The 24,064-nt window shown below is 36.8% G+C and overlaps 1 protein-coding gene across 9 annotated transcripts in view; it reads left to right on the forward strand.

Annotated features, from left to right (window-relative positions):
* IQCH (IQ motif containing H) overlaps nucleotides 1–24,064 on the forward strand; it is a 73,615-nt gene that overhangs the window by 12,033 nt on the left and 37,518 nt on the right. For 7 of the 9 annotated variants that reach the window (XM_030012942.2, XM_030012943.2, XM_041123747.1 and 4 more), the window contains 8 exons: nucleotides 4,970–5,081; nucleotides 6,450–6,578; nucleotides 7,396–7,610; nucleotides 8,862–9,413; nucleotides 10,044–10,110; nucleotides 15,732–15,815; nucleotides 18,181–18,356; nucleotides 22,634–22,906. In XM_030012942.2, the coding sequence (XP_029868802.1) occupies nucleotides 4,970–5,081; nucleotides 6,450–6,578; nucleotides 7,396–7,610; nucleotides 8,862–9,413; nucleotides 10,044–10,110; nucleotides 15,732–15,815; nucleotides 18,181–18,356; nucleotides 22,634–22,906 (1,608 nt within the window). Of the gene's footprint in view, nucleotides 1–4,969; nucleotides 5,082–6,449; nucleotides 6,579–7,395; nucleotides 7,611–8,861; nucleotides 9,414–10,043; nucleotides 10,111–15,731; nucleotides 15,816–18,180; nucleotides 18,357–22,633; nucleotides 22,907–24,064 lie in introns of those variants that run through there. The other 2 variants (XM_030012948.2, XM_030012950.2) reach the window with 2 other exon arrangements.

Here is a 24,064-nt window from a genome sequence, read left to right on the forward strand (position 1 = left end):
CAGGACCAGCCAATTTCAAAACCTCTGAGCACTATCTGATCTGTTTTGCCCTTAAGATAGCCCAAGACCTCTTCCATTTTACACTATAGTTCAGTTGATTCTACTCATAACTAGCTGCTTTTTTAATGATAATTATGAATGTACTTAATGATGTCATTTTTACTTACCCAGAAGTTTCTTTCTACTTGCATCTCTTTTTGTCGTACTTGTTTAAGCGAACAAGAAGCAGTCATCAATATGCACATTTTCTGTTTTCTGTATGCTTTTTTCTTCTTTTGAGATCGACAAAGAACATATGATTCATCAAGTTTGATAACTTGCTATCCTTCCTATCTTGCTTCATGTCCGGAATAGTTTGAGCTTGTTTCTCTAGTACTTTTTATCTGTGGAACAGACAGTTCAATGGAGTTCCAATTTCTTCCAATTAGACTTGCTTTCTACAAGCTCTTTCCTTTCAGTTTCATGAGCATATTGAAAACTGACCTTAGTTCCACTGATTTTATTTTGTTATGCTTCCTCCTTCCCTTTATAGGGATTATGACACCAAATCTTGATAGGAACTTCTTAATAAAAAATATGAAGGTAGATGGCAATTTGGAGAAGATAATCATGAAATGATAGATTATTATATACCTTTTCTACCATTACTATCAAGCTCTGTGATTTTTCTGGTATTTAGTTACCAAACCTCATCTATGTAATCTTCCTGGTTGATAAACTGTAGTTTTGATACACGGTAGTACTCATCTTTTCTCTATATTTAATACTAGTCTCTATTCTTTTACAAGGGGAAAAACATATTTATAAAGATATTTGAAAAAAGAAGTTGTTCTAGTTAAATATTGCTGTCTAGGTAAAAAGAAAACAAATAGAGAACTGATCAGAAAATCTCTGTGGTGTTACAACAAGTGCCCTATTTAAAATGAAGCAAAAAGAAAAAAGTCAAGTGGGAGAGGTTTATCCACAGGAGAAAAACACTTTAGAAAGGGTAATAGAATTGTTTTTCTCATGTCCCAGGTTAATTACACTCAGAAGTGCTTGAAATGAAAAAATAGTTTTTCAGCACACTCCAAGCATATTTTAAGGCAAGTAAGCCTTAGTCTGCACTGCAAATTAAGCGCTCCCTTCCAGCCCTATAAAACTGTACTTTAAAAGTACCTATGATGAAGCAAGCTGTGTGCTGACTTCAGTAAAGCATACCTGCTGAATCACTATCTTCATAACAAACTTCCCAAGAAGACATTATTCATGCAGGAAAATGTTTGAGGTTCCAATCACCTCATAGCAGCAACAGTTGCTTGGGTTCTGCCAGAGAGAAAGCAGGTGAGGTGCCTACAGTTAGTGTTGTATAGGGTGTGATCCTTTGCTTCCATAGTGTTTTGGGTCTGTCTACACTACAAACATTAAAATGCTAGTTAGGAGGTGCCAGTTCCGGAATATGTGGTATTAAATTCACCAGGTTTTGTGTTTATGCCATAAAAGCTGTAGGTGTGAGTAAAGGTTTTAAATTGCGCTGACATAAGCAGATTGAAGTCTATTGAAAACCTTTTAAAAAGATGCAATCTTTTAAATATCTTTTTAAGTTAAATCCCTGAATAATGATAATAAAACTATAAAATGATGCTAAAAGTAAACCTATTTTTTGCAGTACTTAATATTATTTTTAAGCTTTTATTGTTGTAATTGAGTTGGTTTAATTTTAGTGAAAATAACTGAAGGATGAAAGCATTTTGTCAAATTCTGCTTTGATATCTCACTGAAGTCTTCAAGAGGACAGCTAAGGCAGCAAATAGGATGCTGAAACAACATAGAAGGGTGTACAGATTAGGTGGAATTTCTGTAACTGTTTTGGGTGAGCTCCATAGTTCCACTATGTTGCCTGTACTATGTAATGAAGTGAATCATAGTGGCACTGTGCAGAGTAAATGAGAGCTTAAATTACATCACAGTTGATCTGTCCTTATTTTAACATGACACCTGCCATGGACTTTATAGAAATTAAAGGATACAGCAAAGAAGAATTGAATATCCATTTCCAGTTAAAAAAAACCAGAAGACCTCTAGGCTGCTTTTGAACTCATACACTCCACCCGAATAGCTTTTCTTTGTAACTTACTACATCTCTATGAACAGAAATGAAATATGTATGTTTCATAGTGCTGTTTATCCCAACAAAACTCCTAAGATTTAAACTAGGATAAAACTGACCAATAGTAAAATCAGTGCTGCTTTACTGATACAATAGCAATAGCCTGAAAAAGGAGTCACTGTTTAATTAAATTTCTTTCATTTTATGTATTTTTGTTGTGTCCCCAACAAACTGCTGGGGCTGAGAGTGGGTAGAAAAGTGTGGTTTATTATTCCCTTTTCTCAGTATCAAGCCACTTATATGCCAGCTCTTATAAAGTTAATCTTTGTTACATGCTTATTGCTATTTTCTTGGAACACAAGGACGTGAAGATTCATACCTCTAGATCCCTTGAAGCATAATGCTTCATAATGGCCATAACTAAAAAGAGTGGCTATGATTTCTCTGAAAGATTCTCTATTATGATAAAGTGTACATATTTTCTATCTCCCTAATGTCTCTTGTGCACAGTGTTATTATACAAATTGGGAGGAAAAATTATAATAGTTTATTTTGATCTATCTCATTTCCCTATTAGGATTATAAGGAGTTCTTTAGAATTGCCTATCCCTTTCTATAAAGTTGATGGTTGATGTTATTCACTAATTATGACACAATAGTGCTCAAAGATCCCAATCATGGCCTGGATCCTATTGTACTAAAAGCTGTACACAAGCATGATAATTAGACATTAAAACCTAGTATTTTAAACCAGGAAGTCCCAATGTGCTCTATAAAAGAGGTAAATACCATTATTCCCATTTTGCAGATCTATCAATAGTTCCTAGCTTTCTGACTTTATGTATTTAATATTATTTTAAGGTAGTTTATCATTCATAATGAAATAAGTTTTTAAAAAGCAAATAAAAAAATTTCCAGTACATGGCATTAAGCTGTCTTCCGTATAGCTCATCAGTAGGGTTCAAACATTTCTATCCAATGTAAGAATTTCTAACTATTAGACTAATGGAGTAAGCGGTAACAGATTGTCACCCACAAAAGCATGGGACTTTTTTTTATTGGGTTTCACAGCTATTCGCTGACTAAAGATGAGACTGTAGAATCTTGAGGTCCACTCCAAATTGTGAGGGAGACATTCCCTGTTGCATACAAACGTGTCTGCTTCCTTTTCTCAGTCTGCCCCAGTTTCCCCTTTTGCCATTTTTATCTCACCCCACTCTCTCTGTTCCTTGAGACTGTCTTCTGAGACTGCTTCCAGAACATATCCTAGTCTTATCTGCCTGATTCTCTGCCAGGCTCCCAAGCTATCTGCCAGGCTCTTTGTCCAGCTTGTCTCAATGTTCTTTCCTGACCCTGTTGCCCCCAGGTCTTTTTCCTTGTGCAATCTGCCTGCTGGCCTTTCTGTTTGCTCAAAGACCCAGTATGCCCCTCCAACTACCTTTCTTCTTCTTGAGATTGATAATGTATTCACACCTGTGTGTTGGCACTTATTTACCCTATTCATTCAAATTTAGTCACTTCCTTCTTGTGTTGCCTGGACCCAGCATGAAAGTTACTGGAGAACCTGTGAAGTTGCAGAGGAAGTTCTGAGCAATATATATTAGAGCACACCCAATCCCTAGGTAGTTTAGCTGCTAAAACTAAGAAACCTTTATCTAGATTTCCAAAAATCTGTTGACAGAGTAAGGTTGGATAGACTAGTGTTAAATTTTCCTTTTGCTTCATAAAACATTTGAGTTTATTTAAGTTGAATTTTTCATGTCTCTAGGTTCATCATTGTCTTATTCTTCTAGCATCAGCTAGGTGAGAGAAAACAATATAATCTTCTGCTGGTGGTGGTTCACTATCATCAAGTGAGAGATCTCAGTGATGTTACTTGCCTTGAAGTTGCATGTGCTGTAATGCTTTAAACCCACTGAATAGCTAGCTCTCTTTAGGAGAACTCCTTTCTTTAGGAGTTGAGTACAACCCACGTTGCAAATGGAATAGTATGTGTATTCCTAGTCAGAAAGAAACTGAAGATACTTAGGATATTGGAGAGAGAAAAAAATGTTAGATGATAACACAGAGTTTTTGTATTTATAATACTGAAGTATAAGGTGGCAATATATTCTTTTCCCTGTGCAGTGTTCCATATGTGCAATAATAACCGTAACAGTAAGACACATGATATCACTGTCCCAAAGTGATGTGTGTCACCGGTTGAATTCCTGGCACTTAGAACCAGCAGGTTCTGTTTTTTTCAGGCAAGCACAGGTTAATTGGGGAAGTAAGGGAGCTTTAATTCCCACATTAGCACAGCCAGTGTGGCACATGTTTCACATCACATTATCAGGCTGTGTCATTCCCTGCTGTCCTTGAGGAACCCTGAAACTTCAGAAGTCTGTGATACATACTGTTCCCTGATTTGTGAGTAGTTTCACATATATTAATTGCATTGGTATTCTCTCCAATGAAAATTTATTTACATATTTGAAAGTACTTCCTTTTCTTTCTGGTACCTTGTCTGTGTATGCATTTTATATATTTAAAGACTGTTCTGTCAAGAAATACTATGTTTACACTATACTCATTAAAATTGAGCAAACTTCTTGTGATTCCTTTATTAACTAGTACACTGATTTTTGCATAGCAGAAGTCACAAGACATCAATTGGATTTAATTAACTTTATTTTAAATTGCTAAAGTAATGACAGTAGACAATCCTGTAGCATGTTCATGAGTAGTAAAAGCAGTGCTTGTACTGATGCATTATTAAATCTTAATGAAACTATTCATAGCAGAAATTATATTTATTATTTATTATTGCGCGAGTAGAAAAGTGTGTCTTTGCAAATCCCAGATTTCTCTCTGTTAAAAGAAGATTCTGTCTCTTCCTAGATGTGTAGTCAGAAGATAGTGAAAGGTCATACAGTTAGTAACCTTTGGGGTTTTCCTGCCTCTCGCTACATGGATTCTCCCTTACCCCTGTTAGAAGGAGATATAACAAAAGGTGAGTCACAGAAGCCCACCTGGGTACTGTTGCCACCAGATATATGCTACATAAGCAGTGTTGTTTGCTGTTTGCAGCAGATATCTGGTAATCAAATTTTCTGGCACATCAAAACTTGTAAGAATTGTGATCTCAAACGTTGCAAAGGTGTCGTGGTTTAACGCCAGCCAGCAGCTAAGCACCATGCAGCTGCTCACTCACTCCCCCTGGCACCCAGTGCGATGGGGGAGAAAATCGGGAAAAGAAGTAAAACTCGTGGGTTGAGATAAGAACGGTTTAATAGAACAGAAAAAGAAGAAACTAATAATTATAATGATAATGATAACACTAATAAAATGACAACAGTAATAGTGAAAGGATTGGAATGTACAAATGATGCACAGTGCAATTGCTCACCACCCGCCAATCGACACCCAGTTAGTCCCCGAGCGGTGATCCCCCGCCCCCACTCCCCCCAGTTTATACACTAGGTGTGATGTCACATGGTATGGAATACCACATTGGCCACTTTGGGTCAGGTGTCCTGGCTGTGTCCTGTGCCAACTTCTTGTGTCCCTCCAGCTTTCTCGCTGGCTGGGCACGAGAAGCTGAAAAATCCTTGACTTTAGACTAAACATTACTTAGCAACAACTGAAAACATCAGTGTTACCAACATTCTTCTCATACTGAACTCAAAACATAGCACTGTACCAGCTACTAGGAAGGCAATTAACTCTATCCCAGCTGAAACCAGGACAAAAGGGTAGAGATCATCTTCAGACTACTTACTCCGTGTGGTAGCTAACCTAGGACATAGCATATGTTATGTTGAGCATCATCCTCCCTGAGTCAGTTATATTGTAATTCACAGAGTTCAGTTGCTACTGGAAAGAAGAATTGCGTGTGATGGAGGGTTCTTATATGACTAAATAACATGGTCAAAATAAACGGTCATGATTAACGTCTGGTTATTAATCATTCAATCTTAACTAGACCTGCACTTGGACTATTTTAGCAATCGAGTCCATATTCATGATTACATGATTACATTACATTTACAAGAGTTAATTCTTATCCATTCTTCATATTAAATTGCCATTGTACAAGCATATAATTCCTTTTCAGAATCAGCAGCGTTACAATATCTTTCATGTGTTTGTCAATTTTTATAGGCAAAGCTCACCTTCCTTGAAGGTAAAATACTGAATATTGAAAGATATGAATCTTGAAATAAAAGAAAACCGCTGCGTTTCTAGTTTTGATTTGGAATTGGAAGAACTTGGGTCTACCTTTGTTTAATTCTTTCTTTATTGCTACTACTTTATTGCTACTTTTTTCTTTCATAGCTGGAATAGATATGAATTGTTCAGTAATGTCATCTTCTTGTAGGTGTTCTGAGCCTAACTGAGCAAAGGCTTGTCCCTCCAGCAGCAAAGATAACTCTCCAGACACCTCCTGTTGTATCCAAAGCAGCACCTTCCCATGAATTTCACAGGCAGTACAAGAAATCAGCTGTAGGTGAGTACAAAGGATGGATAACAACCATCAGTTGCATCTCCAACTTCACTTTCAGGCCCTTGTTTTACCTCACAAGGGAACAGCTGTCTAATGAGCACTCACTCAAATTCTTAAGAATACTAAGCGCATAAAGATGTATGTGAGCATCCTGTGTCTTGCAACTGAATGGGACACAGATTTCTTAATTCCTGTGAGGATTTGGTCCTTGTTCATTTCTGAAATCCTGGTAGGTTCCTACCTGTATGTTTCAAATTCTAAGCACCTGCATCTGAAGATCTGACTATTGGCATTAGTGTAAAGCTAATGTTACTGTAAGTCATGACTTAGAAAGCGGATCAAGCATCTATTTTGCCAGGGTGATTATATGAATGCCTCCTGATAAGTGAGTATACTCTGGGCAATGGGATTCTGACCTACCACAAAGTGTACTCAAAACTGTTGTTGCTAAGCTGCTTGTGGCATGTAACATCAGTATGGAAAGGAATGTAAACAAAATGAGCAGTGGGCTCACTAGCAATCCCATAAATTTGAAAAGTTCTCCTAATGAAAAGGGGTGGTTGAAAACTGAAATTATATATGGAATAACCTGGAGTATAAGTGCTAATATTTTGACATTGTTATCCTGGGTATACTGTTGGCTGGCATACTACAAACTTTAGAACTTTATAGATTAAAACTGAAAATTGCAACCCACTTGGACATGAGAGCAAACTGGAGCATGCCAGTACCTAATGGTAGGTGGTAGAGTATCAATTTGATGCTGTTGTTGCACTTCTAACAATGAAACCTGCAATCAATTTTTTTTTCTTTGGTACAGGAGAGATTAGTAGTAGGGTGGACCCTGAGAATACAGGCACCACCACCTTCCCAAACTCGAAGGAAGCAATTTATGGCACATATTCCTCTAGTAAAGGTAACATTGCACCACTTCCACCCAGCAGCTCCATGGTTTCAGCAAGGAAGTCAAAGCCAGTGTGGACGTGTCCAGCTCAACAGTTGGAAACTGAGCTCCAGATTCTGTCTCAGCCACAGGTATTTAGACAGTGAGGATAATGAGGTTTTTATTCATCTTTTTAACACTGTCTTCACCAGAGATGGTTTAGGAAGTGACTGTAAATCACTGAATTGGTACAGGAGGGTTTGAACCAAATCCAGTAAATAGTAAATATTGAAGGAAAATAGGAAATACTTGATATATTGCCAGTTTCTACTTTCTCAAGTCTTCTACTTAAATTTGTCTGTTTTTTCACAGAATCTTAGAAAATAAGTCTAGAAAGGATGTTACGAGGTTATCTAGACCTCCAGGCAGAATTACCTGTACCTGTAATATAGCAGACAGATGTTTTTCTAACCTGTTCTGAAAACTTTTGGTGATAGCAACTCCACAGTCTCCCTAGGCCATCTGTTCCAGTGCTTAACTAACTATCTTTACTCTTATAAAAGAGTCTTTTAATGTCTCATCTAAATCTCCCTCGCTGCAGTTAAGCAAATGTAGTGTTTCCCTTTATATTTACAGAAGACTATAGGGGAGTTTGACCTTGACTGCTTAATGCTTGCTGATTGTTCTTGATCCCCATGCAAAAGGGACATTTCTTTCTTTTTACGGCTAACTATTGTGTTCCATAGCAAACTGTCTGGAGTTTTGCTTGATCTTTCCAGACTTCTTGACTTTTGTGCCACTGAGGACATCTGAAAATGAAAGACGAGATCTGAAAATCAGACATAAAGCAAACTTGAGAAATGGAGATCAATGAGTTGTTAACGTAAATAAAAATAGTTCCTAAAAATAGTTTGAAAATAGTGCACTTTAGATTGAAAATCAGAGCTAATGAGTTGCTGGCTAAAGTTGCCAGTAAATATGGAGTTCTGTTAAGAGGCAGGAACATTTCTGTTCCAAGTTTTACCCTGTGTGCAGGATGTTACCCATTCTCCTGGGATAGGTGGAGGCAGTCTCAGTGGAAGAATGCTATTGTAGTTCAGTGAATCACTGTAGAGCTTAATTTTTTTATTTGGTAAATCAGACATAGTTCCTCTGTACAATTAATGTATTGCCGTAAAAATGCTCATAATCTTGCATGACCTCTGAGGTCCTTGTGTGGCAATGGGTTTTATGGTGAAGCTGGGCTAGACTTTGTGATTATGATGTATAAATCAGTATGAGTGTATTTCAGATGCATAAATTCCCACAGTTAAGTTGTAAATAGTAATACAGTAGTGTGTCTTGACCACTCATTTATGATCAATGGCAATTACTCTTAATCTGTGGCTATTCTCTTCCCACAGCCCCTGCAAATGTCTCCACGTCAGTCCTTACAGGATCCATGCTTTGATTGTGACATTGTTGTTTACCATGGCACAATAGACCAGAAAGCTCCAGGCTTTCTTGCGTTCAAGCAACATTATTGTTTATCTTGGGGGAGCGTTGTCTTTTTTTTGGAACATACAGAAAAGCTTCTCAAGGACTATGCTGTACCATTGGCTAAGATAAACAGTAAAAAGTTGGTGGAAGTTGCGTCAGACTTTGAGCTTACTGAGAATCCCACCAAAAGTGACATTCTGTCAGTGATAAAGAATCAATCAACTGTGGAAAAGATCTTAAATCGACCTGGCCAAAGATACAAAGGCCAAGGGGGTACCGAAAAGGCCGCTACAAAGATCCAAGCAACATGGCGATGTTATCAGGCCAGAAAAACCTACGTCCATTTCAGGCAGCAGCAGTGGGCATCAGGTGTGATCGCCATTTCTTGGCTCTTGCATAATCACATGGCACATGTGAAAAAGACCCTGAAGGAATCACGTCAGAGACACCTGGAGAATTTTTACATCAGGGCCAAGGTGTGCAGTGCTACCAGCTGTTACGGCAGCACTTCTTTTCTAAACATCTCTTGCTTCAGTGATTGCAATAAGCTGTTTCCATTTTTTTCCCCTTTAACCATACACTTGTCCGAGTATCATATTTCATCCTTCATCAGCGATTCAGCCTTTGTGGCTGCAAAATCTGTTGCAGTGTTTCTACTGAAAATGTCCCTTCACTTTGACTTCAGTAGTTGTGTCAGAAAATCAATGTTTTAACTGCATTACCTTAGTTCCTTATATATACCTTGTGGCACTTAATTTGCTCAAAAAAAATCCCTCTCTTGTCTACATTCCTGTCACCACTTTGTCAGAAAGTATTTAAGTTTGCAGACAGCCTCTTAATTAGTGCTCACAATTTCATTTATGTTTGCTTTCTTTTTTTTCATTCATATTCTGTTAATTAAGTGAGCAGCCTCTAATCTTCCCCTGCCAGTAGCTTCATGTAGCCACCTAATTAAATTAATTGGGGAAGATGTTTTAAGTATGTAATTAAATCAATTAATATAATTTATGCCTGGCTTAACTGTACAGTGGAAAAACAGCTGAAGTTTGACTAGATGAATCCACTACCGCTTCCTGTCACTGATCAATGCTCTTCTTGATTTTTAGCATCTGGCAGCCAACTGGAATCGCATCAGGACCTCCAGGAGGACTATTATCCATATCCCATCATTAGGTATAACACTTTTGCCTGCAAATCTATCAGCAACCTCTATTACCCACCACATTATGACTCCTTGATTGAGTTCAAGGAAGGCCCCTTGTTTTATTCAAATTGGTCTCGGCAGGAAAATGTTCTCGACATGATGAGAGTAATAACACAGGGCCTTCGCTCGAAACGGCGTTTAATTTGGGGATTAAGCAAATAAAGTCATTATGTGGGGGCCGCTATTCAGTGGAGAGGTGATTTGCTGTAATTTGCTTTCATCTGTATGAAATGAACTAAAAAGTTGTATTTTTCCCCCTGAAATAACAGATAATGTTTTCAGTCGTCTTTAATGATAGGAAAACATGGGCCTGTGTGTGTTGTTGCTGTTACAGCAATAAGCCAGGATATTGCTTGTACACTGTTTTTAATCAAATGTGCAGTCAAAATGATAAGCTACATTCTCTGAAATTATTTAGTTCTAATTACGAGCAGATGGGATGCTTTATTTGCACCTAGGGCGCCTGAGCAAAAGGAAATGCTGTGTGAACAAGAATAATTAAGAAGTTGAATAGTGTTTTTTGCGCTTAAATAATCTGCAGTTTCATGTTAATTAGCACTAATGTAATTATTTAATTACATTTATGAATTGGGGAGCTTAAAAGCTGTTTTCTGCAATGCAATGGCAAAGTGTAGGTGTTCAGAAATTACAGAATATGATTTCCTGGGAATTTCTAAAATGCACCAATAATCTCTTAAAACATGAAATCCTGTCAAAATGCTTGTAACTTGATTTATAATTTGTACTTACATAGCAAATTAATTGACCTGAGAGATTCAGGATTTGGTAAAGTGAATTGGTTAAGACCTGAATTAATGAAGACTGTAAATAAGTTTTAAGCTCTCAATTTTGGAGCCCAGATAGCCTTTTATTTCATGATTCTGCTCACTATGTCTAACATAAATACACATTTGATGAACAACTGGTTTTAATTACACCTCTGTCTTAAAGTCTCATGTGAATATGCTACGTTAAATCATGTGACCAAATCCTATGTTAAAGCAGGATCGTTTAAAAATAAGTTATACATTCCAGTGTTCTAAACTGCGTAAAAATGTGAAGGAGAGCATTTATACAGGAAAAAGCAATTATTAATTAGGTGTGTGAATTCAAAAGTCAGCAGAGTTGTTGCACAACAGATGCTTTCAAAGTTGTATTAAAAAAATCTCAGTATAATCAAAACAGGTTAACATAAAAAAAATTAATCATTATGTCCCTGTTCCTCTGAAGGATTTGTAGCATGCAGTGGTATTTATAAAAGTTTTAAAATTATTTCAACCTCTTAAGTAAATTCTAAAACTCTAGGGAATTCCACTTCATTTAGCACTTCACCTGGAGCTCAGGCCCTGATTCTGTAACACGCTTTATACAACGTTCTGCTGTAAGTACAGGAATTTGTATATGCATGCGTAGGAGGCTGCAGTATTCAAGTGGAAATTTTCCCTTAATGAGGATGAAAGTAAGTAGTAAAGATAGTTTGAGTGCAGATGTTTTCTTAGAAAATTAGGAAGCCTATTTAAGTAGGGCATGGAAAAATATATTATGCCCTCCAAAGGAGGGATTTGAAAGTGCTGTTTGAAAAAGTTATTTATGCTTATTTTTACTAAATGCATCGACTATATTGAGAGTTCTGGTAGAGTTCCATAGGGTTTTTATGTGAATTAAATCATGATAAGTATTTAGCTTATTAAAATGTAATGTAAATACATGGCATTTTTTTCTTTTGAAATGTTAAGATTGAACTAGTTTTGAGAAACATCAGCATAAAATGACTAAGAAATTGGCCACATTTGGTTTTATACAATTTTAAGAATAGCTTATATTTAAAATTTAAAAGATGAAAACATGAAGTCTGTAAACTAAAAAACTTTTAAATGTAAGAATAGAAATAATTTTAAATGTTTTATTATTCTGCTCCTTCATATTTGTAATTTTAAAAAACATTTGTAAAATTTTGGGCCCGTTACTGGAACATTTCCAGCTCGTACCATTGTGTAGTTTGTTCTTGGGCATCTTCCAGTTATGCTTTTGATCTGCCATGTCTTACAATATTTGTTTTGAAAAAGAACAGCTAAATACGCTGAAATATTTTGCCTTCTTTTCGTTAGCCTTATGGAATGTTACAATTAAGAAGTCTGTTTGAGTAGACTTCTAGGAAGCTGGACAATTTAAACAAGTAGTATTTGTTTCAGTCTAAGAGGACTAACTATGCAAAATGACAGCTGATTTCAGCAGGATTTTTTTTTAAGGCCTGAGTCTGGGTAAACCTAAAAATGTCTCTAAACTACAAGGACTGGGACAGAGCAGATAAACACCAAGAGACAGAAGTTTGATGATACACTGTTAGTGGTTTCCCTGTTCAGTTTTGTAAATCAAAAATAGAGCCTGAAATTCTCTACTCGCATTTCCTTGACTTCAGCATTTAGGGCAAATCAGAGTCTGATTTTTCTTCCCATGCAAGTGGAATTCCAGTAAATGGAGGTAGAGTCGTAACTGTGAATTTCTCAGCAGTCTACATTTTCACAACGGTTTCAGATTCATGTCAAGTATCTGGAAATAATCCAGGAAAAGGGATAGTGAAGGGCTTAAATTATACTGCTGTGAGGAACAAATGTTTCCATTTATTTCACCAAAACAAAAACTTTGGATTTCTAGTAGAGCTAAAAAAAGGAAGTAGATTCCATTTTTTAAAGATTGTTTAGCATTTTTGTCAGCTAGTGTTAGGAAAAATGAATTTGAACTTTCCAATCTGATTTACTCCCACACTCTAATGGATGAATACACTTCTGCAATATTTGGGGTTCAAATACTGTTTCTTTTTTCATTCAACTGTTTTTCAAATGATCGATCAATCTTTCTACCTGAATAATTACATTTACAATAAATAAAATTTGTCACCTTATATAACCTACTGTATATATATCAAAGCTTCCTCTTGTGTGTTACATGAATCCTTTTTAAAAGCAGTTTCAGTTGAACAGTAGGTGTGCCAAGTATAGTGAGAAAAGTTAGGTATTATTTATTAGACCTGTCCCAAGCACTCAAAAGTACAGGGTGGCTGAATCTTAGATGTCTTCCAAGGGGAAGGAGGAAAACAAGCTATCACCCTATGGTTACTTAAACTGTCATGTCATGTCCCCCCGTACTCTGTACTGCTACTTCTTTTTCCAAAGCAAGTTTGAAAAGCACTGTGGATTCTTTGTTGAGAGAAGACACTTTGAGATGAGCAAAATTTATTAAGAAAATGGCAGTTAAAGGGCAGTAGGTCATGGCTGAGGTTGAAAGGGGAGGTGAAAGCAGGCCCTTTACCATTAATTCATACACCCCTTACTTTAGTACTTTTATAACTCTCCCTACACTTCCCTCTGTGTGAATTGGGAGCATTCCACTGCAGTCATTGCGCCATACGCTACTGTAAAACTCGCATGAAGGAGGAAGGTCCTCAGTGTCCTTTCAGTGCCACTGAACTGAGTAATCAAAATTCTTAGTTCTCACTTTGCAAGGTCAACCCTCCTGCAGACCAGCTCCACCAGTGGGGTGCCATGATGCACTTAACCCTTGTGCAAATGAACAACCACATCCTCGAGTGCTCTGCCACCTCCAGCTTTTGTCAACACTACTATTTTCAGACACCATTTGGAGTTTAACTTACCCAGATTGCAACTAATAGATCAACTAAAGTAGTGGTTCTTTGAGTCAAAATAGGATCTTTGGCTTCTGGCAAATGCAAATTTATCTGAAATATTTCATGCATTTGAGACCAAATGCTGTGGCGCAAAATGCTACTGATACGTAAACCAGCTGTACATAACAAAACAGAAATGATGGCGCATGTTAGAGTTGTACTGGAACATGTAGACTATGATCACAGTATATGTAATTCATTTGGGTGGAATTTCGTTTAAACTACAAGGAAAGGAATATTAAGCCTCTGCCTTTAATAAGCATTGTCAGATGACCAGCCATATAAGGACAGAGTCTTCAAAATGTATCAGGTGTGAGGATTAATGTGGTTCATAACGTCCATTGGAAGGTGAATGATTCACAAGGAGTGAATATTCCTCTCATTAAATCTAACGGGGCCATGTCAGTGGAAGCTAATGTATTGTGATTAATATGTTTTATTAACATATCTAAGAAAAGTACATGTGGTAGTTGGTATAATGCTATAGTGTATCTGCAGAACCATAGCAACGTGCAAATTTTAACTTTTGTTCGATTGCTACTTTAACTATTATTATTTTCAAATAATTACTGATTTTCCAAGTGATATTTGCATGTTATTTTTCTGCCCAGATTTAGTTCTTAGAAACAAATGTGTTTTCAAGAGGACAGTTTAGTGTAGGGAAATCAGCTACTTTCTACATTTGAAATATAAATGTTTTGAAATTGTTAAGGCAGCATTGTTAGTGGCTTAAAATTGGTCCCCACCTGAGAGAACAAAATGAAGCCTTGAGACTAAAGTTTAAGTAATCAGAGCAAGCTTTTTCAAATTACTGTAGTTTAATATTAGAGTGGAAAAAAGATCAGTATCTTTTACATTGATGTAGTTCTGCAGGTGCCTGGTACCATTGTGCTAACTACAATATGTAAGTTTTACAAGAAATTACTAAAAATGGAACTGGTGAATTCCATTTCTCTATTTTATTATGTTCTGCTCTCCTGTGTGCAAAGTGTCATTGCCACAGCACCTTAGAATGCTGATTACTTGTAATAATTGTCCTTGTAATTTGCCTGGAAGATCTACTATTACTATCTTCCAAAATGAAAGCACTGAAATATTGAGCAGATTTTAGTCAAACTAAGTTTTTCGTAAGTTTCAGATAATTGGTCATGTGCAGATATATGGAAATATTGTAAGGAACTTGTCACTAGATCAATCAAGATTTTACGCCAAATACTGAATATTAGGCTTAACTTCCTTATTGATTCAATTACAGCTACTGCCACTAGCAACTCACTTTGTGTGGTTGTGTGTGTGTATATACACACTGATTAATTTAGAATTAGCTGAATTTAGAAATTACAGGCTTAGAGATTATAGTTACAGTGGTCATGTCATTTACTGCAGTGTTTTTGAATGTGAGTATGCAATCAGTGGGGAGTCTGACCTCCAGATAGATAATCCAAGCTCAGACAGGCTGCCACTCATTCATCCTCTGCAACAAAGTGATCAGGTATCACTGAGACATCTCCTTAATGAAGTGGGGTTTTTGCCTTTTATCTGTGAGAAGGACAAAATGTACCAGGATTCTTGCTTAATGATGGTGTCATTTTTTTTCAGTGCTTAAAAAAAAAAATCCAGCAACATAGAAGACCCAAAGAATATACTCAGTCTACATGTTTATAAAGCTCTATAGGTCTGTAACGTTTAGGTCTGTATTTAAAATCTCATGACATAAAAACATGATGTTACATCTGTTCACTAATAAAAGTGAATTCATAAAGATGATGCAATTAGTGCTAGACCATGTTTGGGATTTGAAATACTTCTATTACAGCTTTTTTTAATCCAAAAGTCTGATTTCTTTCAAATATGTACCAGGGGTTTTCTGAATACAGTTTGTGGGGGGTTTTACTTGTTTTCCAGGATATTCCCAATGCATCCGTGAGCATATTCCTGATCTTGCTCTCCAACAGAATATGCAGATGGGAAGGCTGTGTGACATACTGGGTATGTTATGAGCTGTTGGCTGCCTATTTTTTGATCATTATTTGCCCATAATTGTGAGTAAAAGAGAATGACTGATGAGGACTTTCTTTTTGTATTAATGTTAAATATAGAGAACATGTAAGATCAGAAGTAATTTATCTGCTATGGCGTTTCCTTCTGTCCACTTTATTCAGAAGAAAAACATGCTGATTCTTTCCAACTCCGTGATAAGGTAAAGCAGCTTCATCCTGTGGCATGCTGAGCACCACAAACAATCAAAAGTGTTTAGTGTTCTACAAAATTAGGTAGCTAATTCTGCTAGTGTTCATTCAGGCTCATACAGAGAGAAAGATGTGCTAGAAAAGAGCAAGCCCTTATTTAAACCAATTTTTTTTAAATTAGCAAACGAGGCAAAAGACATACATTTAAAAGTTTTTCCTAGAATGACAGTCCTCTTTTAAGCAAAGCAGTGAAGAATATTATTTGTCAGTGACCAACTTCATTGGCTCCCTGGAATGACATACTTTACATGATTCATGTATATTTCAGTATCATTATTATTTTATAAATGCCATTTAGTAAGTTTGTAACAAAAATATATTAGATCCAGAAATTTACAGTTGCCTAAAATAATAATGTAATTGCCTTTATATATTATCTAGGCACTAATATTGGTTTTCCACAGTACAGTTTTTTTTTTTTTAACATAGATTTTTTTTGTCTCTAAAATGATAGTTAGAAACTTAAAGGGACAAAGTCAACACATTTAACAGGCATTCTTTCTCATTTTAAAATCTGTGAACATGAAGATTGGTTCTGCTGTAAAATGTAAAATAGACCATGAGTAAGATACAAGCTAGTTAAATGTTAACTAAATTATTAACTAGATCAGATGCTTTACCTGTGCCTGGCCGAAGAGCATTGATATTTACCATATTGGTTTTCTTTTTCTTTAGAATACCAGAGAATTTCCTTGCTTGTTGTGACCTCCTCTGAGTTAATCTGTCTCTGGAGCCCCACTGTGTCGAAAGGAAACTTGTGTATCTCTTTATAGGGCAGTGCTAAGAGTAGTAAAATGTGTTGCAGCATTTTATTTAACAAATTCACTTGAGCTTGTCAGTTTTTGACAGTGCAGTCCATTCAGCATTACAACTGACATTGGCAAGTAATCTTTTTGTACCCTAGCTGGTAAATTTTCAGGCTCATTTTGCAAGTCTGAGTAAATGCCTAAAAGCAATAGAGTATTGACTAACAGTTCTAGTGAACTGTTCTTTTAATTATTTTAAAAAGTTATATGGTAATGAACTGTATTATATAAAGGCTCTGTCGGGGCTTCAGATGGAGGGCTGATTGTTGGATGCTGTACTGCTTTAATGCTTCAGTTGAGATTCTGGCCTTACATTTTTAATGTGGGTTGTTTGCCTGCAGCAGTATGGCACAACAAAGTGAATGAATAGGATATCTTATTCCTCTATAACGTTAGGCTCAGGGTTTCCTTAGTCCAACACTTGCTTTGCTTCTGATTCATTCACATGTAATAGCAGTTGTCCCTGCCACTTTCCAGGCTCTTGTTCCTGCGCCCAGTAAAGACAATGAAAGACTTCCTACTAATTTCAGCAGGAGTTGAATCAAAATCTATGAGTGCTTTTTGGCAGTGTATTCTGTTGATGTTGCAAGGGCCATTAATTCATTAGCTCATCTATTAACATTAATATTTTATAAGAGCCAAGTATTTAAAATTTTCCAAAACGGCATATATTAAAGACTTTCACTTTCTCACCTCTAAGTGTTTGTGTATACACTGTCTTTCAGCCCAAGTTGTTCTACATGCAGAAAAACAGATTTTCACACTGTGGTATTTAACTAGCTAATCTGCACACTCACATGCTCAGCAATAGTTATTAATGGTATCCTACCGTGAGCTTTTATGTGGACAGGACAAGAATAGGAACAGGCCATGCAAAATCCAGGCAGCGTATGAAATTGCAATTTCATCAGCTTTCTAAACTTAATAGCTCAGTTTTATAATTTACTGAAGTTAATGGGATATATTTTTAAAGCAGTGCGCAATTCCCATTGATGTTAATGTGAGTCGCGCATATAAATCCCCCTGCAACACTTTCAAAATTCTGCCCCCAATATGTTCTGCAGATTGAATTCTGAAAACTAGCTATTTCTTTGGGTTACTGACCTGTCTTCAGAGAAATGCTGAAGCACAGAAAAAGCAGTTAAACCACTAAGATTTGGGAATTACAGATCTCATTTTTATTTCCAGTGCTTTTTTAGGGAAGCTGTTTGTTAGCATATGATCAGGAATTATCAGATTACTGTTCTGAATGGAGTCTACCTTTCTTCCAGTAATGAATATTGTGCCCCTTTGTTTTAGATGCCAACGTGGACGTCATCTACATCTGCCCCCTTCATCTGAGTGAGGAGTTACTGCAGTATTACAATAAACTCCTGGGTCTGCAGGCAGCTGTTAGATCTGGGAACCCTGAGGACATGGGTGACCTGCAGGACAGGTTCAAAATTCTCACCCCTGAAGCTATAAACAGCTTCCCTGTGAGTTTGTCTTCTAATTACTACAGCTTGAGGGATGCAGTAAAATTAAATTGGAAATTTTATAACTTGTAACGCTCTGGTACACATCAGTGAAATATTATTGCAAGTTTAAGGGCTTTACTGATTAGACTACTAGTTAGAGCATTGGAAATAAATATCCTGGTTTAGCTTTATAGACTTAGTTGAGATAGTCCTATATTTGCTATTTGTAGACCACTGTCCCTTCTTACTATATGCTTGGGACTGGGAACTTGATAGATTTATATCTCTGAGCAAATCGTAGCAATAAACCATTCTTATTACTCAAACTTTATCTCTGAGTAGCCCAGCGTTCAATCATTCATGTGTTCCTAGTGCTTCTTGCAATTAAATCCAATGCAGAGCTTCTTAAAGAACAGAACTTAAAACAATTTAGGTTGGGTAATACAGAAATATTAGTTCCAAACCTGTCAAGTCAGTTTTAAATCCATGTGCTAAAACATGGTCTAAAAAGAGACCTTAATTAATGTACACTATGTACAGTGTTTCTGAAAATACTGCAGGGCAGTGAAGACTCTTTACAGTGGAGAATAATTTTATATTGTAAATATTAAGTCCACAGTGTCTTAGCTGAGATTTGATTTTTATGAAACTTTGTGGTACATTTATATCTGTAGGGTCTATGCTTGAAGCCCTGCTCCTGTTTTCGATATATATTAATAACCCTCTTCTAGTTATTGTGTTGAACAAGTATTGGTTATACCATGTACTGATTTAAACTGATAGTTTCAGAAGGTAAAGAAGCTTTTTATGTTTTATAAATGTGTTGGGTTTCAAATGTAGTTCTATAGTAGCATACTGTTCAGCAAAACACTTGTATATATCTATGAATCCTTTTCTGTTGAACTAGTTTGAAAGCACCTATGTGAGAAAAGTGCTTAGCTCTTTTGCTGTGTAGGGAGAGACCCCTGAGTCAGAGCTGTCTGATAGTTTTGCTATAGTTAAAATGAATTCTGTAGGTATGAATGTGTTCTGTTTTCTCTGAAGTTGGAGAAAAGCATCAAGATGATATTTGTGTTTTTAGGAGCTGGCTTTTCTTTAGTATCGTCCTTTTATCTGAATACTGGAAACCTACAAGAATCACAGCTGCCTGTGGTGGGCCTTCACCTTGTAAAGTGAAATTATTGGGATGGTAAATCCTTGATAAATACCAGTGATATATTTTTTCTTTTTAAATTGCACTTTGACAATTGTAGCTGGTTTTTCTCTGGCTACTGGCTTATTTTTCCAGTATTAACTACCAAATATTGGAAGCTTTAAGAAGCCTTCTATATAAAACATGCTAAAAAAAAAATCTAAACCACATCATATTATGGATAAAAGGTGCTGCTAAACATGGACAGGCTGTCCAGGAATGGAAAATGTCTTTCATGGACAATTTTGGTCATGGTGATTTGGCTGAAGTAGTTTCAGTGTAAAAGCAGGTTGTTTTCAGGCATGCATCTCTTGTGTATAGCCTTCACTCTTCCCATTTCTGTTGAAATATTCCAAACAAAGTTCCTTTTCCAGGTGAAGAGCAAACAGCTTTGTGAAAATTTATTATGCAGCTATGATTTACTGGGAAAAGTTACATGCTCTGATGTAGGGAGCTACCTTAGTTACAAGGGCTACATGGTTGTTTCATGGCTATGGATCATGCTGCTCACGCAGTTGTGGAATGCTGGGAAGTGTATTAGTGCCAAGTGCCATCAGAAAGAATGGGCAATCACGGGTTTCACGTGATACCAGGTTGAGGCATACCCTTGGGTGTTCAGTGTGGTGCACCTGTTTACATGCAAAAATCCTCAAACTACCTTGTTTTCATTAAGCATGTGTTCTTTACCATCTATTAACTAATGTGTCCAAGAAATGTATCTTTTGTGTGGAGAAGAATGTGTACTGATAACTGATCGTAGTCATCCATTGGCTTCAGTGACTGTGGATTTAGCTGTCATTTTGTCTGTGTAAGGTTCTTTTTAAGGATATTTCTTCTGGGTTATTTAATAAAAAGCTTTTGTTGTACCTAATGTATCTAAATTTATTCCTAATATACGAAAGTATGGCTTGAAGGCCACATTAGCAGGCTGCTTTGAGCAATTCTAGAAGCACAAATCAGCTTTGGCCAGTTTCCCAATTGTTTTGATGAAACTGGATGGGAGGAAAATCTGTGGAAAAGACACCCAGACACAGGTAGCCCTGTGCTCCTTGGCGTCTGCAGAGGGGAGGCAGAGAGAGACTGTGAGGAAAGGGTGTCCATATACCGTTGTCCTTAGGCATTTGCTAGCTATTAGAATGACCTCTTGTGACCCAGTGCATCCAGGTGCCATGAGAAACATTTCCAACAAAGGGTTACACTACGCTGATTCTCAGCTAGTAGCGTATCAAAACAGTGTAGCTGTAGCTTTGCTCATCATGGTGAGGCTGATGCCAAGGTCATCTTCTCTGATCTTAAGAAGTTTAAAAAAAAATAAATCAACAGGCTTGAGAACCAGGAACTAGCCCTTTGGTTTACCTCCTAACCACTCTTCTGTGCAGACCTGCTGGAATTTGGAGGATTCCTTGGTTCTCCTGCTTTTACCTGCTTTCACTCACACTACTATATATCATGGCAGCTATACCACTCTCAAAGCAGGAATGAACTAGATTTTACAGCCTGTTTCCTGCACTCCTTAATTAACTGTAAAATCCATTATTGAGAGACACAAAGCAAATCTCGTCCCTACATCACCACTCGTGGCCCCAGGGAGCAAGTGACCGGGGCTAGAAATTGATCCTGTTCTCTACATGGCAGAACTCTGCCATGAGACCAGCAGAATGGGCCATCTCCCTGATTTTATACCAGTGCTCAGGAGAAAAGAAACAAATGAATCAGAACATTAAGAGTCTCGGTTTTAAAACTGATGGAAGGAAAAAGACTTCGGGAAACTTGTTTGTTGCTCTTTTTGCCCTTATAATTCTGTGACTCCCTTTTTCCTGCTAGAACTTTGAAGAGTATCTCATTTCTTTGACTTATATCTTCACTGTCCTTGCAGTATGCCTGACTCATCTACAGAGACACTTGGGCACTTTTTGGAGCCATGTGTTTGGTATGAGAAAGCACTGAGGAACTGGCAAAAGGGGATTTCTTTTGTCCACTTCCAGGGGCTCCCACATCTCCTTTTCCACCATCCTCCCCATCCAAGTATTGGAATCAGGATTTATACTTCAGTCCCTGTGAATGAGCATCCAGGACTTTGAAGGAAAATATTCTGGGTTCTCCAGTCCTAGAAATCCCTAGCAAATCTGGTATTTATGCTATCCTGAAAAGGAATACTTCCCTGACTAAGGCCTAAATTAGATGAAATCTCAATGTGAAGATTTTCTTCTTACAATTATGATTTGTTTATGGCAATCTATCACAGTGGATGTCTTTTGTAGTATTTCTGCATGATGTCCATTCCTATCTGTCTCAACCTCAGCGCGCCTCTACATCTTTGGAAAGATAATTGGGTTATCTGCAGACCATGCATAGGATATGTTGTAGCAAATATTTTTGAGGTTTCACCTGCCGTGATTAATATTCTTAGTTTAAATTTAGAGGTTATAGCATCTGTCATGAACAGCTTGTTCAGCAATAGATCTTTTTTGGGAGAAATTAAAAATTCCTTCCAAAAAGTTGAAACCCTTGTACTTTAAACAGCAACAAAAATACTACCCTCTCCTTGAGTACTCTGCAGTTGCGTTTACAGTAGCTATCAGAACTACTGTGTAATGGAAATGTATATCCCCAGTAATTTAATGTGATCAGTGAAAGCTTTTGTAAATCAAAGTGTTTTATTCTCAGAGAATCACTTAAAATACTGCTGAACTGTATGGTGAAATACATTCCCTGCTATAGGGGTTTTTCTTCATTTTTGTATTGATTTTTAGGAGCTTTAGAGTTAAACCATGCCAGAAGTGTTGCTGAGATGAATCACTATTATCCAAAGGCCACCAGCCTCTCTGCCGACTGACAGAAGGATAATTCCACATGGATCAAATAAATACAGATGTGTAGTAATTAGTTCTATTCCCAGTGAGCCCATTTCCAACACACTAAAGATGTGCACGATTATGGAGCCTCACCCCAACAGCTTTTATCAATTTAAACTGCTAAGCTACAGGATAGGTCATAACCCAGCCTGCTATTAATAATGTATTTATTGTGTGCAACATTATAAATTAGGTTCATGGAATAGAAAATAACACCTTTTAACAAGAATAATGTTATCTTTATACAGAACCATCACATGTGCCTAGCCACTCAGCTGAAGTACAGTCCCAAGACAATCAAAAGAATAAAAATTCTTATCCAGAGCAGAGATGCCTACATTATTGGAGGGGTTCCCCACAAAGATGATTTAGCAGTGGCTGACATGCTAAATGTGCCTATACTAGGCTCAGTGCCAGAAGTGGCTCATCTTTATAGTACCAAGTCTGGAAGTAAACAAATTTTTGCCCGTGCTTGCGTGCCAACCCCTCCTGGAGCATCTGACATCTACAACAATGAACAGGTAAGCAGGACGTGGTCTGGGATGTGTCAACATGCAGATGCCTGTTTTCACTTGACAGGATGCAAACTTTGTACAATTGCAACAACTCTATTGATTAGACCCTAACTGGGTTTGATTAAATCATGTATGATTTCTTTTTTGGTTCTATCTGACCAATTAAATGCAATTTGTATCCTAGTCAGGAAGTAATACAATTGTTCTGGTATTCTTCATGGTCTTTCTTGAGAATATATAAGAGTGTTTCGTCCAGTTATTTCAAACAGTTTGTGTTGCTGCTCCTTGAATGAAGTCATGGCCTCAATGAGATTAATAGGAGTTTTACCATTGACCACGAATAGAACAGGGATTTCTGGGAAACTAAGTATTTGATGAAGGAAGAATTTCTTCTGCTTAGGAAGTCAGCCTATTCCAACTGAGGTTCACTAAGCATATTTGCAACTGGAGTTTTACCTTGTACCTGGCTTATCATTGCTAAATTCGCCTATCTTGTTAGCATGACCAGTAAGAAAAGAACAAAATATTACTACACTAAAATTACAAAGCACAAGTGTTCTGTACTATGTTTAGTTTACATATGTTTATTTTGCATTCAGTGCCTCAGTATTTCATTCTATAAGCTGATTTTGCAATTTCCAGTGATATGTCTAAGAATGATCCGTACTGATTTTTTTAAAAATATTTTTATAATGGTGCTACATCTCATACAGGAAAATAATCAGCGCCATGGTTTGTAGGTACTCCTACTTCTTAGAGAGGCTTTTCACATTGCTTTGCTTTTTATTAATCACCTTTAACAGTGAAAACAATCTAAGCTACACAAATACATTGCAGCTTCTATAGTAAATGAAATAAATGTATGATCAATGATCTGAAAAACAACTGTTTTATTGTTAAATAATTTATCTGAATCTAATACTTTTGATTAATACTACAGTGTTACGGAAGTTCTACTTCTGTTGTCTGCTTGTATGAAATACTGACATTTTAGGTTAAATAATCAAAGCAAGGTGACTCTATGTTAAAGCACAATTCAATTTTCACTTAAAGATAGCACATTCTTTATGATTGGTACAGTCCTTACGATATTATTGATCCTTTCCATTACTGTAGGGGAGTCATCAAGAAAAACACATTTATGTGATTCTCAAAAGCCACAAA

The sequence above is a fragment of the Aquila chrysaetos genome, chromosome 5, assembly GCF_900496995.4.
Source record: "Aquila chrysaetos chrysaetos chromosome 5, bAquChr1.4, whole genome shotgun sequence".
In the NCBI taxonomy this organism is placed as follows: domain Eukaryota; kingdom Metazoa; phylum Chordata; class Aves; order Accipitriformes; family Accipitridae; genus Aquila; species Aquila chrysaetos.